This window comes from Hakea prostrata, chromosome 1, assembly GCF_041222555.1.
Source record: "Hakea prostrata isolate BN-2017 chromosome 1, UWA_Hpros_2, whole genome shotgun sequence".
Taxonomy (NCBI): Eukaryota; Viridiplantae; Streptophyta; class Magnoliopsida; order Proteales; family Proteaceae; genus Hakea; species Hakea prostrata.
In genome coordinates this window covers 60,882,334-60,897,229 of record NC_142600.1, presented here as the reverse complement: position 1 = coordinate 60,897,229, position 14,896 = coordinate 60,882,334, and the positions used below count along the sequence as shown (strand labels likewise).

Sequence of the window (14,896 nt, the reverse complement as noted above, 5' to 3'; positions counted from 1 at the left end):
GTTCAGGCTTATGAAGAATTTTCTTCATAGGCCAATTGGTCAGAACAACTACAGAATGAGCTTGAAAGCATTGCCTTAATTAGCTTTCTTGCAACTATTACCAAGGCCAAAGCTTGTTTTCCAATTTCAGGATATCTTGATTTAGCATCGAGTAAAGCATGACTTACAAAGTAAATTGGATGCTGATGTGCTCCTTCTTCTCTGATATGCACTATACTTACTGCTGCCATGGAAGATGCCAAATATTTTGTACAATTTCTCCTGGGATAGGCTGTGATAAAACTGGAGGACTAGTCAGTTGTCTCTTTAATTCCTCAAATGATTACTGGCACTCTTTTGTCCATCTGAACTCATTTTGGGCATTCAAGTTCTTCAACGCATTAAAGAATGCTACAAATCTATCGCCATACTTGGATATAAACTTGTTCAAAGTTGCCACTTTTCTTGTTAAACTTTGAATTCCCTTCATGTTGCTAGGTGGCTCCACATCCATGATGGCCTTTATTTTTTTGGGATTTGCTTCTATTCCATGTTTGTAACCAAGTAACGAAGGAACTTTCCAGACGATGCACCAAAAGCACATTTGTCAAGATTAAGCATCATCCCATGCTCCCTCAAAACATTTAAACATTCTTTCAAATCTACCAAATGACCAGTCTTCAATTTACTCTTTACAAGGAGGTCATCTATGTATACTTCCATGTTTTGACCAATCTGATCAGAAAATAATTTGTTTATGGCTCTCTAATATGCTGCTCCAACATTTTTTAACCCAAAGGGTATTACCTTGTAATAATAGCTTTCACAATTGGTCATAAACTTTGTATGAAGTTGGTCTTCCTTTTTCATGAGAATTTGATTGCAACCAAAATATGTGTTCATAAAACTTAACATTTGCTTGACCGGAGGTTGCATCGTAAGTTGATCAGTTCGAGGTAATGGATAACAATCATTTGGATAGGCCTTGTTTAGATCTGTGTAGTCTACACACATTCTTCATTTGTCATTATGCTTTTTCACCATCACAACATTTGCTAGCCAAATTGGACATTCGATTTGCTCAATAAATCCTAATTTTTTAAGCTTTTTGACTTCCACCTTTATTGCATCTTGCTTCTCCGTAGAAAAATTTATCCTTTTTTTTCCCATTGGTTTCACTTTGTTATTGATCCAAAGGCTATGATGCCTAATATCTTTGCTTAAACCCGGCATGTCTTCTACTGACAAAGCAAATATATCATAATTTTGCTATAAAAAATTTGTGAGCACCTTCTTGTCCTCTTCAGATTGCTCTGCTCCAATCATGATTCCTTTCTCCAAGCCATCAGGTTTGAAGAAGAATTTCTCCAACTTCTCCACCGAATCTCCTCTTTGGATTTTATCTTCATCCTTGTTGTCCATGACCTCAACAGTTAGGACTAGGGCTTTGTATGGCACTTGTCTAGAAAACCTCGATCTAACCTAAATTTTCCAACTCCTTATTTAGTAGAAATTTCACTCTTCAGATGTCTTGTGGATACAATTGCTCCTATTGCATTCAAAGTTGGCTTGCCCAAGATCATGTTGTATGGTTGACAAACTTCGATCACTAGGAAGGTTGTCACAATTGTCACTGTCTTCGATTGAGTCCCAAGTGTTATGGTCAGCTCAATTGTTCCTTCCACAAGAGTTGATTCTCTAGAAAAACCAAACAACCTAGTCCCGCAAGCTTTAATTTTAGAAAAGCTTCATATGATAAAATATCAGCCGACCCCATATCCCTCAAAACTCTATGAATATCACGATTTGTAATTTCTACAACTACGACAATCGCATCATCATGTGGCTCTTGAATTCCATTCATTTCTTCTTTTGTGAAAATAATTTCTTTCATCTTTTTGATTCGCTTTGGAACCGATCATGTCACACCCCAACCGTCGGTATCTGGCTAGCCTGACAACCCATGGGAGTGATCCACAGCCACAAGATCCACAGTTATATCATCAGTAATAAATATTACACAAAATGCCATAATTCATGAGCAAGAACAATTCAATAATTAATTAAGGAAATAAATGAATCCAGAAATCCAAACCAAACTGAAAGATATCAAAGAATGTCTCATAAGAGTGAATCCTAAGGTAGGTAACAGGATATGTAATAAGGTTTGTGATAGCATAAGCAAAATTATCGAAAGAAATGTCTCATCATGTTTATTATTTTCTTGCATCTTCTTAGGTTACTCTATCTCGTATTTCTCAATCTACGAAGTCATAAGTCCCTCCTCATAGACCGATCCAAATGACGAACAACATGGGCTCTCTTTCCATCAATAGGTGCCATAAGAGCATTCCATGCACCCGCAGGAAACTTCGTGTTGTGCAAGACCAAATCCCATTGTCGCCGCCAATATCTCTTCAGGGGCGTTCTCCCACACATGGGGAACTTTTCTTGATTTTGTAAAGTCATTTGAAGAAAACAAGATAATCCACAAAGAATGACTTATAACGAACTCAGTAAGGCAACAATTCCATATCTCCCACAATCACATAGTGAACGACAGATGAAATAGTAATATGTTGATTTATGAATTGCATCTAGTAATCTAACTATGTGAGTCTTTCGCCAGGCAGACATGCTTTAAGATATACCACCAACCCTCCTCTGGGTAGGCCTCATCACTTTGATCCTTCATGGATTGGCTACCTCTGTTGGGATCCCGGGTAAAGGACACAGTCCTCATCATCAACCATGGTAGGGGTATATGTCTATAGTCTCTCACCACAACCATTGGTTTGAGCATTGGTGCATGTCAGGGATTCTAAACCCAATGCAAGGTCCTATGGTAACACACTACATGTGGTCCAGATACCTTCCCTTATACCTAGTGCATTGTCGGTCTAGTATCCTTCTCCACCTAGGAATGTAGACTCTCACAAACTGATTACCTCTGTTGGATCCCATTCCTTAACCCTATGGTTATTCACATATTGTTGGGGGAAAATACTCTCATGTGCCCTCATGATACCCAAACCGCCTATTAGGCGCCTATGAGCCCAACCCTATCATATGCAACCCTACTAGTATATGATTGATAGTGGACCACTGAGTCTCCTCATGGACTGGCTACCGTTGTTGGAGGATATAGAGTCATGTCACTACCATCATGGGTCACTTGTCTTCAATACCCTTGCAGAAAGGGTAGCAGCGTGTGTGGGTTCCTAATCATGCAGTCTAGATCTCCTAATCGTGTAGGACATAAACCATGAAGGTGCTAGGGGCATCAGAGGACAATGACCCGTACCACAACCCCTAATATCCCAAACTAGATATTCCTCAATCATAGTCGCACCATGCACACCATTCCACACCATGCAAAGTAATAAAAGGCATCCTATCATCATTCATGACACATCACTATCATATAAACATGTATAACAATAATTACAACAAGATACAAGGCTAATGACAAATACAACAAAGCAATCAAGTAATTATAGCACTAGGTCAGATATACATGCAATTGTAACCATACTTGTTTCAACAGAAGAGTATTGGTAATCGTGCTAGATCTCACCAAGTAAACACACTAATAGGTTCCAGAATATCGTCATGAAGTTTCATTAAGATTTGAGATCCAAACAGAGCAAAAACAACATCAAAATAGCCTCTGGAAGTAGGCTGGTCCGTTAAGGCAATAGGTTGGGTCAATCGACCGCCCTAAACGACCGCTCTACTCTCAGATAGAATTCCAAGTTCGAAATTCAGACTTTTGATCACCCATTCTTGATCTGGTTTTGGGTAGATCCATGTTCGAATTCCATTCTTAAAACTACAGAGAGGTCACTAGACTACAAATCATAGAAGAAGAATAATCAAAATCCACATCATCTTCCTCGACAAGATCAGCCCTTGATTTGGATATAAGAATCCATCTTCTGGCATGATCCAATCCATATCATCAATGGAAAAGGTTTGAACTACTGAAATGCATCACTACAAATTTTAGAGGAAGAAGATTACTCTCTAATAATATAAAATCTATATAGAATATGAGAGTAATCAACTAACCTCAACTGAATATAAAGTCAAAGTAAAATCTGAGATTTCTTTGCAAATAGAGGTTTCTTCTCCACCAACCACATGTGCTCTGCCTTTACTCAATCCACAACATCCTCCACGAATAAAATAATGTGTAGTTAGGTCATGGATGGCTTTAAATAAGGTGTTGGGGACAAATCAGGGTTTTATTCCCCAAGTCTAACCAGCTAGTCGCTTTAGGCGGTTGGTTAGGTCAATCAACCACCTTAAGCAATTGCCCCCTAGTACTTTTCAGTATTTGGGTGCTTTGCTTATCCCGATTGATCCCTAACACTACTCTAACTTTAACCAACATGTGGAGGGGTCTTACCTTATTCGTGGACATCTTCCAGCTCGACGTTTCTCACGTTGGAAATCCACCTATCCAGTCCATCCGGTTTCCAGCGGGATCTTCTTCAGGTTCCTAGTAAGGCAAGTTCTTCACCAACCAAATCCAGATCCATGGGCTCTAGGGCCAAAAGATGGGTCTCAATCCGGATAACCCACAACTTCTTTCGGCTAGAGCTTCGGGTACTCGGACTTGCAATATAGATTCCGAGTTAGGATTATGGGGGTAATTACAAATCGGTATGTCTACTGAATGTACAATCTGCATGAGCTTTCAACTTAGCCATAGAAGTTAAATCAATACTCCCCAGAATGCCCATAACTGGTGATTGCTTCTGCCGAGGCTTTGGATCTTCATGATCCTCCAATGGAGAATCTGATTGGTAATCCTTTTAACTTCTTCTTTTTCTGGTTCTAGGTTGTTCCATTCGTGGCTAGTCCTTATTTCATTGCGGGACATAGCGATTCAAATGCTCTTGGCTGATCAGCCATTCAATTTCGTTTTTCAAGACTCTACACTCATTTGTATCATGTCCATGATCCCTATGGAAACAACAAAACTTGTTTGGATTCTGATCCTCTACTCTGGCTATCATTAAAGCAAGCCACAGTAAGAATCTTTGGTGGTGAACTTACATTAGTATATCCAACCTTTTAGCATTCAATGGAGTATTCTGATCAGGATCTCGACGTTGGTCATTCTTTCCACTTCTATTGTCATTTTTTGAAAAATTTATGTCGTTTCTTCGATCTTTTTGGTCAAAATGTAGTGTTCCACTTTCTTTATTCTTATCTCCTCCTCCATCAGTTTTAGATGTTAGTTCTGCAATGTTTGCAGGTTCGTTCATGATTAGAAATTCAAGCAAATGATCATCTTTTAGTTCTCTAAACATAGCATCATAAGCTACTACTTCATTTAAATCTTTGATTTGGATTCAATCCTGATTGAATCTCTTCATGTAACTACGAACCGACTCTCCTAGTTTGACGAATCACTTCTAGATTTTTTGTAGTCTTGTTGCTCTACATGCTGCTTTGGAATCGTGAGACAAAACCCTTTGTTAACTCTCTAAAATTCTGGATTGAATTTGGTCTAATACTGAAAAACCAAGTTGTTGCGAGTCTTTTTAATGATGACGGAAATGATCTGCACTTCAAGGCCTGCAATTCTCCTGCCAGCATCATGACAAAATTAAATTGGCCAAGATGCCCCAATGGATTTGTATTTCCATCATACATAGTGAACACTAGGAATTTAAAATTATGAGGAAGTGGAGTCTCCATAATGCCTTTGGAAAAAGGATTTTGACTTGTGGATTCACCAATTTTTCTTTGTTCACCTCATTTACTAATCTCTGAATTTGATTTCTAATGATCCGGATCTCTTGCTAATTTCAGATCCATGTACGTTAGAGTGATTGCAGATTGAGTTTTGTCTGTTTTCTTTCCGATTTCTGCTGCTTCCAGGAGTTGTACTTGGGTTGCTCTTTCTTGTGAGAGTTTTCCTGTCTCTTTAAGTTGAAACTTGGCCTTCCACCTCAATTGGTGGAACAACATGTTAAGTTGGATCAAAACTTTCTCCACAACCCTCATGATTTAGATCTGGCTCTCCACGATGTTGCCTCAACTCTTGCCTCCAAGAAATTTGGTTCAGAACCCCTTCAACTTGGGAAAGAGGAGTTCAATGCCCAATAGGTAATGTTTGTGTTGCCACACCTATAGGTGTTGGTATTCCAGCTTTACGAATGTGTGTTCTCATGAGATCCTGAGTTTTAAGGATCTGATGTTGCATATTTTCCATTTGAAGTAGAATCAGCTGTGGATCAAATATTGCTTATGAAGTTCCTATTGGTATCTCAAATGGATGTGTTCCTTGCTAGTTCTGAAGCTCCAAGAGGCGAGGAGATTGTCCTTAAAGAGTTTTTTGCTTCTGACAAGTTTGCATCGTAGGTGCTGGTGGTGGCAATGTCACTTCTTTTGTAGTTCTTCCCTCGATGATCTCTCTGACTCGCTTTGATGGCTTCTAGGGGTGTAAGTTTGGCCCTGGCAGCCCTGACCCGCCCTAAGCCCGCCCCGAGCCTGAATAGGGCTTGGGCTAAAGATTTTGGCCCTAAGGGCCGGTTAGAGCCAAAATATTCTGACCCTGAACTAGGGCTAAGGGCAGGCCTGGGATTACTCTCTGGCCCGCCGAGCCCATCCCGGCTCATCCCTGATTTTGGCCCTGATTCTGGCCCTGATTCTAGCCCTGATTTTGACCCTGATCTTGGCCATGATTTCGACCTTGATTTTGGCCCTAATTTTGGCCCTAATTCTGACCCTGATCTTGGCCCTGATTTTGGCCCTGATTCTAACCCTGATCTTGGCCCTCATCCTGACCCTGATCTTGGCCTTGATATTGGCCCTAATCTTGGCCTTGATCTAGGCCCATGATTTTGGCCCTGATTTGAGTCTGGACCCTCCACCCATATGGAGAGGAATCAATTATAATCCACATGGGTGAATATTTGACACATGTCAAATTTTAAAAACATGATCATGTTTTGTAAAAAATTAATAAAAATAAATTATATGTTCATTACCATTGTAGGAAGCATCCACCTTATTTTGGCCCGATCCTGACCCTAATCATGTATTAGATTTTACCCTAATCTTCACATTAACATTGACATAAATGTAAGTTTCAACTTTGACCTTCAGTCATTTTGATTATATTAGACTATGGTTCACTTTTTATATTATTTTTAAGATAATTTTTAATTTTCGAACTAACTCATTTTTAGTTCCAAAAAAATCATAGATTTTTTTTTTTGGACTAAGGCGAGATACTATATTATAAATAATAAAAGCTAGTAACTAGAGAATTAATATCTAACAAATCTACACCCCAACTTCTCATCATGAATATTGACATATTTCTTTTGCCTCCAATGTGATATTTGAGAGGGGAAAAAAATAGTTTATTATAGACATATAGTTATGTTTGTAACTAAAATATAATATTTTTTTTTTTTTTGAATAAGGATATCAATGGGAGGGGTTTTCAATTTTCATCACCAAAATAATGGGAGATGTTTTCAATTTCCATCATCAAAGCAATTAGAGACTTCGAGAGATCAATATAGAACTATGGAGTATTAATTTATTTATGTTTAAAGCAACACTATCAACTTATTGACTATTTTATCATTTTGTATGAGCTTGAATCATCTTATATTTCTATGAATTTTATTTTTAGTTTATTTATGATACTTTTATTATTATTATTATTATTATTATTATTATTATTATTATTATTATTATTATTATTATTATTATTATTATTATTATTATTATTATTATTATTATTTTATGAATTTACATTTGATATTTTAGGTCCTAGGATAGGACCAATTAAAGCTAGGGCCAGCCAAGGACAAGGCTATTTAGGATCAGGGCCAATTAGGGCCAATCAGGGCTAGGGATAGGGCCAACTAGGGTTAATCAGGGCCAGGGTAAATCAGGGCCACGGCCAATTAAGGCCAATAAGGGTCAGGGTCAATAAGGATCAAGGTCATTTAGGGTCAGGGCCAATCAGAGTTAAGGCCAGGGCCAATTAGAGCCAATTAGGGCCAATTAAGGCCAACCCATCCCGACTCGGCCCAATCAGGGCTAATTAGGGCGGGAATGGGCTTGGCTTGGCCCTGTAGGGCTTAGGGCCAAGGACAATAATCATTGGCCCTGATGGAATGAGCTCAGATTAGAACATATAGGGTTGTGCTTGGGATTGCAAAAGCTCAGCCCAGTTGCAGCCTTAATGGCTTCAATTAAGGGTGCATCATCCTATTCTTCTGGTAATTGAGCCATCACTTTTTGCTATATTCCCACCAACGGCCCCAAATGTTAGTGTTGAATCTTCCGAGATAGTAGATCACACCAGCAAGATTGTTCTAGTTCGAACTTGTTGGATCTTCGCTAGCTTGCAAGTAATCTGAAGAGGAATGTTAGAAACGAAGCCGATCTACTTTTTCGGTGATCCGTCTCCGACGATCAAGTTAGTTGAATGTTGGATGAAAGAAAATCAGAGCTATTGGGAACCCTAAGTTCAAAATATTAGAAAGTGAGAAAGTTGTAGATTGATTTGTATAAAACGAAGTGTCCTCCCCTTACCTTCGCCTTCTTCTTATTTATAGATTTTATTTTCTATCTAGATCTCATCTAGATCATCAGATGTCTATCTCCGAATCAATGACCATGATTAGTTTTCAATGTAATATATGGTTTGACACCGCATCATACTTAGACCATTGGTGGACCCGGTACGAACCGGTAGTTGATGGTTTACCCATAACAACCAGTCTTAGAGATTTCTTTGAGATAGGGGATTAGAAGGAAGAACTGTGCCTAATGAATGTTTGATGAAAAGAAAGCTCACTGAAGTGCAGTTTTGAATATATTTTAAAAAGACAAGTCTGTGAGCAACATCGAGTTCTCAAGGAGTGGACTGAAGATTTGTAGGTACTTTGTCGTCTTCACAGGAATTGGGATTTGTAAGGATTTGCAGAGCTGAAGGAAAGCGACTGGAGTTTGGGCAAGTCAAGTACAAAGTTTTCTCTACCTAACTCGTGAATGAGACCTAAAGCCAAATGGCTTAGGATGTAAGCCGAAGTGAATTAAATCAAAGTTTTTGAAGAAAAAGTGAAGCATTAGAGTTTCTAAATCCTGTTATTGAACGTGGGGGAGACGAGAAGCCAAGACGAGAAGCAAAAAGGTTCTATTCCTCTTAGTAGTTTATTCTGGGTTTTTGAAAGTACTATAATTAGCCTGGTTTAGGATTCAAGGATCCTTGCGCTTCATAATGCTAATTCTCGCCATTCTAACCTTTTCTTTTGGTGTCTGAGTGCTTCTTCTTCTTCTATTTTTCTTTTTTTTTTTTTTTGTTTTGGAAGATGGGAAGGGTATTCGTCCACCCATATTTTATCCACATAAAATAATTAGGGAGACTACATGCATGATTTCATTCTAACCTTTTCGTTTGGTGTCTGAGTAGTTTTTTTCCCTCTCTCTTTTGGGAGACTACATAGATGGGTGAGGGGTATTCCTCCACCTCTTGGATATCTTGCCTTTACATATTTTATCCACATATAACAAGGAAAAATATTGTAAAGGACACTTTTATGAGTATTCTTGTATTTTAATTAGTTTTAACGTAATATTTTTAATAATCCCAGAGGTGAGATTGATATTTTAGTTTTTTTCCCCTTCTTGTGGTAAAAGTATTTCACTTTTCTTGTGGTAAAAATATTTCACTTCACATGTGGATGGTCCGAGGTTATATGGAACTAACTAATTACTTCAGTGCTGTACAATTAATGAGCGAGACTGAGCAGCCAAATGGTGGGGATGGAAACAAGCAGTCGAGGTCGAATCTGGATCACTTGTTTCACATTTTTTTTGGAACTATACTGAACTGTAAAAAAAAATAAGCGAAACAAGTGGTTGATATTTCGACCTAAACCACTCTTTCGATTATTGCCCTACACTGCTTGAGCTTCATTTGATGGGCTTGGCTCCTTGTTCAGGCTTTGAATTTGGAGAGATCCCGCGGGCCTTCTTGCGCCGACTTCGACCTGCTTTGATGAGAGGTAGGCTCACTTAATAGGGAAAGTTGATGGTGGGAGGTTATTGCCACATTTTCCAGGTAACAAGGGGAGTGGATTTGCTTCTGGTATGTTAACAGATCAATCAATGACATATATTACAGAACCAACTAAGAAGATGAATCGACCTTCTAAAAGACAAACCCTAACAATATAACAAACATGAACAGATAAGGAGAAGATTATATACAACAACATGAAATTCTAAACTGGTGGTCTACCCTCAATACTTTGCTGCTGCCCTTCTGTAGAAAATCTAACTCTTCCAGTAAGCCCAAGATGAGCCATGAGAAGCCAGATGTGAGTGAGAAGTTCTCCTCCTCTCTTAAGTTGCTGAGCATGTATGGTTCCTCTACACTTATCTGCAGCATGACAGAACATCATCATCCACACATCAGGTAGTATCTCTGCCCACATATTCAAATTCGCCATTTTTTTTGACCTTCGCAGACTTTCAGCAAGCCTACATCCCTCATGAAGCACAGACTTACTTGCGTTTGATCCACCAATATGATTCCCTTTCTTACTCTCCTGCAACAACATCTCACAAGCGTTGCGTTTTGATGATGATTTTGTTTTCTTGAAAGCCTCCATGACATCTGCAAAGGTATCTTGGAACCTGATCTCCCCAATTCCTTCAGGTAACATAAAAGGACACATCAGGAGAAGATACATCATATAATCTGATAACAACTTGCTCAATTCACGTTTTGGTTTTATATCAGGTGAGTTCTGAAATTCACATTCATAACAAATATCAGTAGCTATATGCCAGATAAGTATGCTTTTGTCAAAATCCACATCCACCAGAGTCCTTCGAATCAAATCCCAGACATAATTGTTGTTTCTGAGCGAACCATCTCCAATTCTTGGACATGGGTAAGTGTCCTTCTCAAACCATGTTGCAGTTTCTGCTTTTGCCTTGAGCTTTTGAAAAATTATTTCTCTTAGTTTATCATCTTGCTGTAATGCATTTGAAATAGTATACCATCTGTGCTTCTCTAGCATTTTATCTATGCAGAAGAGCTTCTGAACCACGAGCAGTATCTCTGTTGATGATACTTCCTTGAGGCAAGAGGTGATTATACTGCACTGTCCCACTGAAGCGGGCCACCTTTGTCTAGATGGTAATCTTCTCTCCATTGTACGACTAACTATTGCTGGGATCATCTTGATCTTTTGCTTGCTTAACCAGAGAAATGCCCAGTCAGAGAAAATTAGAACATCAATTGCTGCATAGGTCTCTAGAATAATAGCTCCTGCAAACAATATATAAGTTGTGATCACATCCATCATCGGATATTGATGCCTTTCGAGGGTCATGAGAAGTAGAAATGAATTGAGAGTGAAAGCTAAGGAAACCAGCCTGAGGAAGACGCCCACATGAGTATAGGCTAAGGTGGCTTTGGTGTATAACACATCAAACATAAACCCTAGTTCAACCTCAATCATCTTGAAGGAACTTCTCCCTGAAGCTTGAAGGAAGAAAGACTTGCTTTCCTTCCAATCTTCAATACTAAGTATGTGATCTGTAAAGAGATGCTTGAATATTACAAAGAAGTGATACGCCTTGTGCAGAATCTCCACCTCTGATATATCCTCTTGATTCCCTCGCATTTCAATTCGAACTTCATCACTTGTTGCATCTTTGTTCTTCCTAGAAGGGTTTCCTTTTTCCTTCTCAGGTGAGCTGAGCAAAGAGTCTCCAAAACAATCCTTACTTGCCCACCTGAGAGCCCAAGTTTTCTCACCATACTTGATGATTCCAGGAACAAACATCAGAAGTGTCAGAATAGAGAAACGGCTGCCAACCCAAGACTTGATGAAGACATACAATGCCACACTAACTTGAAAGACTAATCCAAGCAAGTGTCTCAACCACAATTGGCTGTCTTCTAAAGAATAAGCAGTGATGGTGTCTGGAGATCCAAGATGAAGCAAAAGAAATGGTGCCCATATCGCCTTTGCAATTGATTCCTTTGCATCACTACAATGTTGTCTTTGGCTCCAAGAAAGAACACTGAGAGCAACCGTAGCCAATGAATCTGCAGACAAGTAACACAGCCAAAGAGTGATCTGCAACCAACCTTTTGCAATATACTTTCTGCGTTTGCCCAACAAGATGAGAATGATTTGTAATAAGAGGCTGAGAAGAACCATTGCCCGGAGCTCCCATTCTTCCCAGATTTTCTGGATCCAATCTGCTAACACTTGCGCCATGTTCTTCAACTCTCTTCAAAAGAAAAGTTTGCCAGTGACCACTGTCGATGACTAAGCTCAAAATATTTAGTTACAGCAGGGAGAGGAGGAAGCGTCTGATAGGTTGAACTTAGAGACTACAGCCAGGATTAAATAGACATTAGAAAGAGAGAGAGAGAGAGGGCACTTGCCATTGAGTCAAGTAAGAATTTGGTCAAGGTAAACTCAGCGGCAAAAACCAAGAACGTTGCTGGCAAGTATGTGGGAGACTTTCTCCTTGATCGTAATAAAAAGAAAAAGGGATTTGGGGATCTTTAGCAAACCCAACTGATGCGCGTGGGCCAGTGGAAAGGTTTATTTTTGTGCGTCTCCCTCACTGCAAAAAAATCTATCAAATTTATTGCTGTTACTAGATAACCTTGACACCTGATTGTGCTTATCTTGTATCTTGTATCTTGTATCCTTCTATTATACTCTTAAGTCGGAATCATACTTTTCTATAACATGTCAAAGCCATATTCAATTCATGTTAGAAGTCAATCATGTAGAATTCACTGTACTGTGAACAACTAATTTCATAAGGTTGGTTCTTGGAATATCTTTAATGTGTGTGTACAAGGACAGGATCTGATTTCATATTTCTCTATTATGTTAATCTTTAAAATTTTCCCTAGGATAGAGAAATTTTGCTCATCTATGATCCCTACACAAGGTTGTCTGAGTCGGGATCATATTTTAGTGCAAAGACGTTGGAGAAATTCTAGAAGCCGATCATATGGAATTCTCTGTATTCAGCATTCTATAATTGATCCTATATAGTTCGTCCTTTGAAGTGTCTTGAATATATGTCTTTATACAATAATATGATCTAAATTCATACTTGTCTATGGGTCTATGATCGGGATCGTGCTTTTGTGCAAAGAGATTGAAAAGTAGCTAATTATATAAATTGACTCTAATGTGAGTCTCATGATTAAAAATTAAGAAATTTAGTGAATGAAAAATTACGGATTTGAGAAAATAAATCATATTATTCAGATTTTGAGAATAATTCGTGAATTATTTGCAGAATTAAGTAACTATTTCATTAATAGTATTAGAGAATATGGCATAGATATATCCTTAATATTCTTTAAAAAATAAAATTGTAAACCCTATTATCTTTGTTTTCTACCGCACAACTAATATAGGATCAGCCACCCATCTATATTGATTAGATCCAAAACAAGTATACTTAATTCACTATGACTTAAAGAAAGAAAACTCTAAATTCCTGCTATCCCCACAGAGTAAAGGAAAAAATGAAGTCTTTTATTTTTCAGTCGAAAAAAAACATTCAAGTCAGATGAAGTTTTGGACCCGATTATATCCATAACTAAGGCTTTTTTTGGTATAAATTCTCATCCCTTTTACTCCTATTTAAAAGAAATAAGTACAAGAATTCATTATTGGTCAATAATGAAAAATGGTTTGGTGAATTTTGTCAAAAATAAATTATAAAATAAAAATAAGTTTGGTATGTCAAAATAAAAAATTGTTAGAAAATATTAGTAAATAAGTGAAAAAAGAGAAAAAAATATGATTTTTATAAAAGAATTTATACTAATTATTTTACCATCATCTTAATTATAAAATTTTAAGTAAACATTTATATAAATAAAGAGAATAAAACTCTCACCATAATCCATAATAGACTTTTTGTCTATTATGAATTTTGGAGACTTTTTTATTATTTTAAATAAAAATAAAACTGATAATAAATGTCAAACAATTTAAAATAATAAAAATTTATGAGAATACAATACCGAAGACAGAAAAAGGAAAAACAGAGAGAAACCATTCTTCTCCACATCTTCCTATCAATTTGCATGGGACCCACGTCCAAACCGCGTTGGGAATTGAAACTTCTACTTCTAGGCTTCTAGCTTATAGCTTATCACCCGCTAGCTACGGTACACTTTGATTTTGTTATGCCCAACATTTTCTTTCCTAATTCCTTGTACCCACTTAATGAATTCCATTTCTAAAGCCAACAAGTCGAACCTAGATCAGGTTGTTAAAATATTTAAGAATATTTCATATTCTATAAAAAATAATAATAATAAAATATCTCATCTAAAATGGATTATATTAGAGTGTATTTTATTCTAATTCAGTTTATTAAATTAGTCTAATATAAAAATTTATAATTACTATAATTCTAATATGACCAATTAGTATGGATAAACAGGATCTCTTAAAGAGAATAGTTTTTTCATTGAACCTGTATTAAAGAAGAGCTTAGAAGAAAAGACTATAGTACCATTAGAGATCGTTGTTCGTAAGAGATTAAAGAATAAAAAAATTCCATCATATTACTGACCGTTTCCAATAAATTAAAAAAAACAAAAAGGTTCATTTTTTATATTTATTCTATCACAAATTAAGATATTTTCGATCAATCTATACAAATTTTGTTAGGTTTCATCTTACACACTGCTAATCACATTGTTGAGAGTGATCAGTTGGATTCCTCCACCCTCAATAACACTATCCTGGCATTCTACTAGGGGTGTAAATGGACGAATTCGGATCGGATAGTGGTATATCCATATCCGCATCCAATTATATTCGGACGGATTCGAATAATATCCTATCGGTTTTCGGACGGATTC

At 37.4% G+C, this 14,896-nt stretch overlaps 1 protein-coding gene across 1 annotated transcript; it reads right to left on the bottom strand.

Annotated features, from left to right (window-relative positions):
* Positions 1-10,247: 10,247 nt before the first annotated feature.
* LOC149029270 (uncharacterized) lies at positions 10,248-12,263 on the bottom strand. The gene has a single exon (XM_089142713.1). The coding sequence runs from the start codon at positions 12,261-12,263 to the stop codon at positions 10,248-10,250; it is 2,016 nt and encodes a 671-aa protein (XP_088998839.1).
* Positions 12,264-14,896: the final 2,633 nt, after the last annotated feature.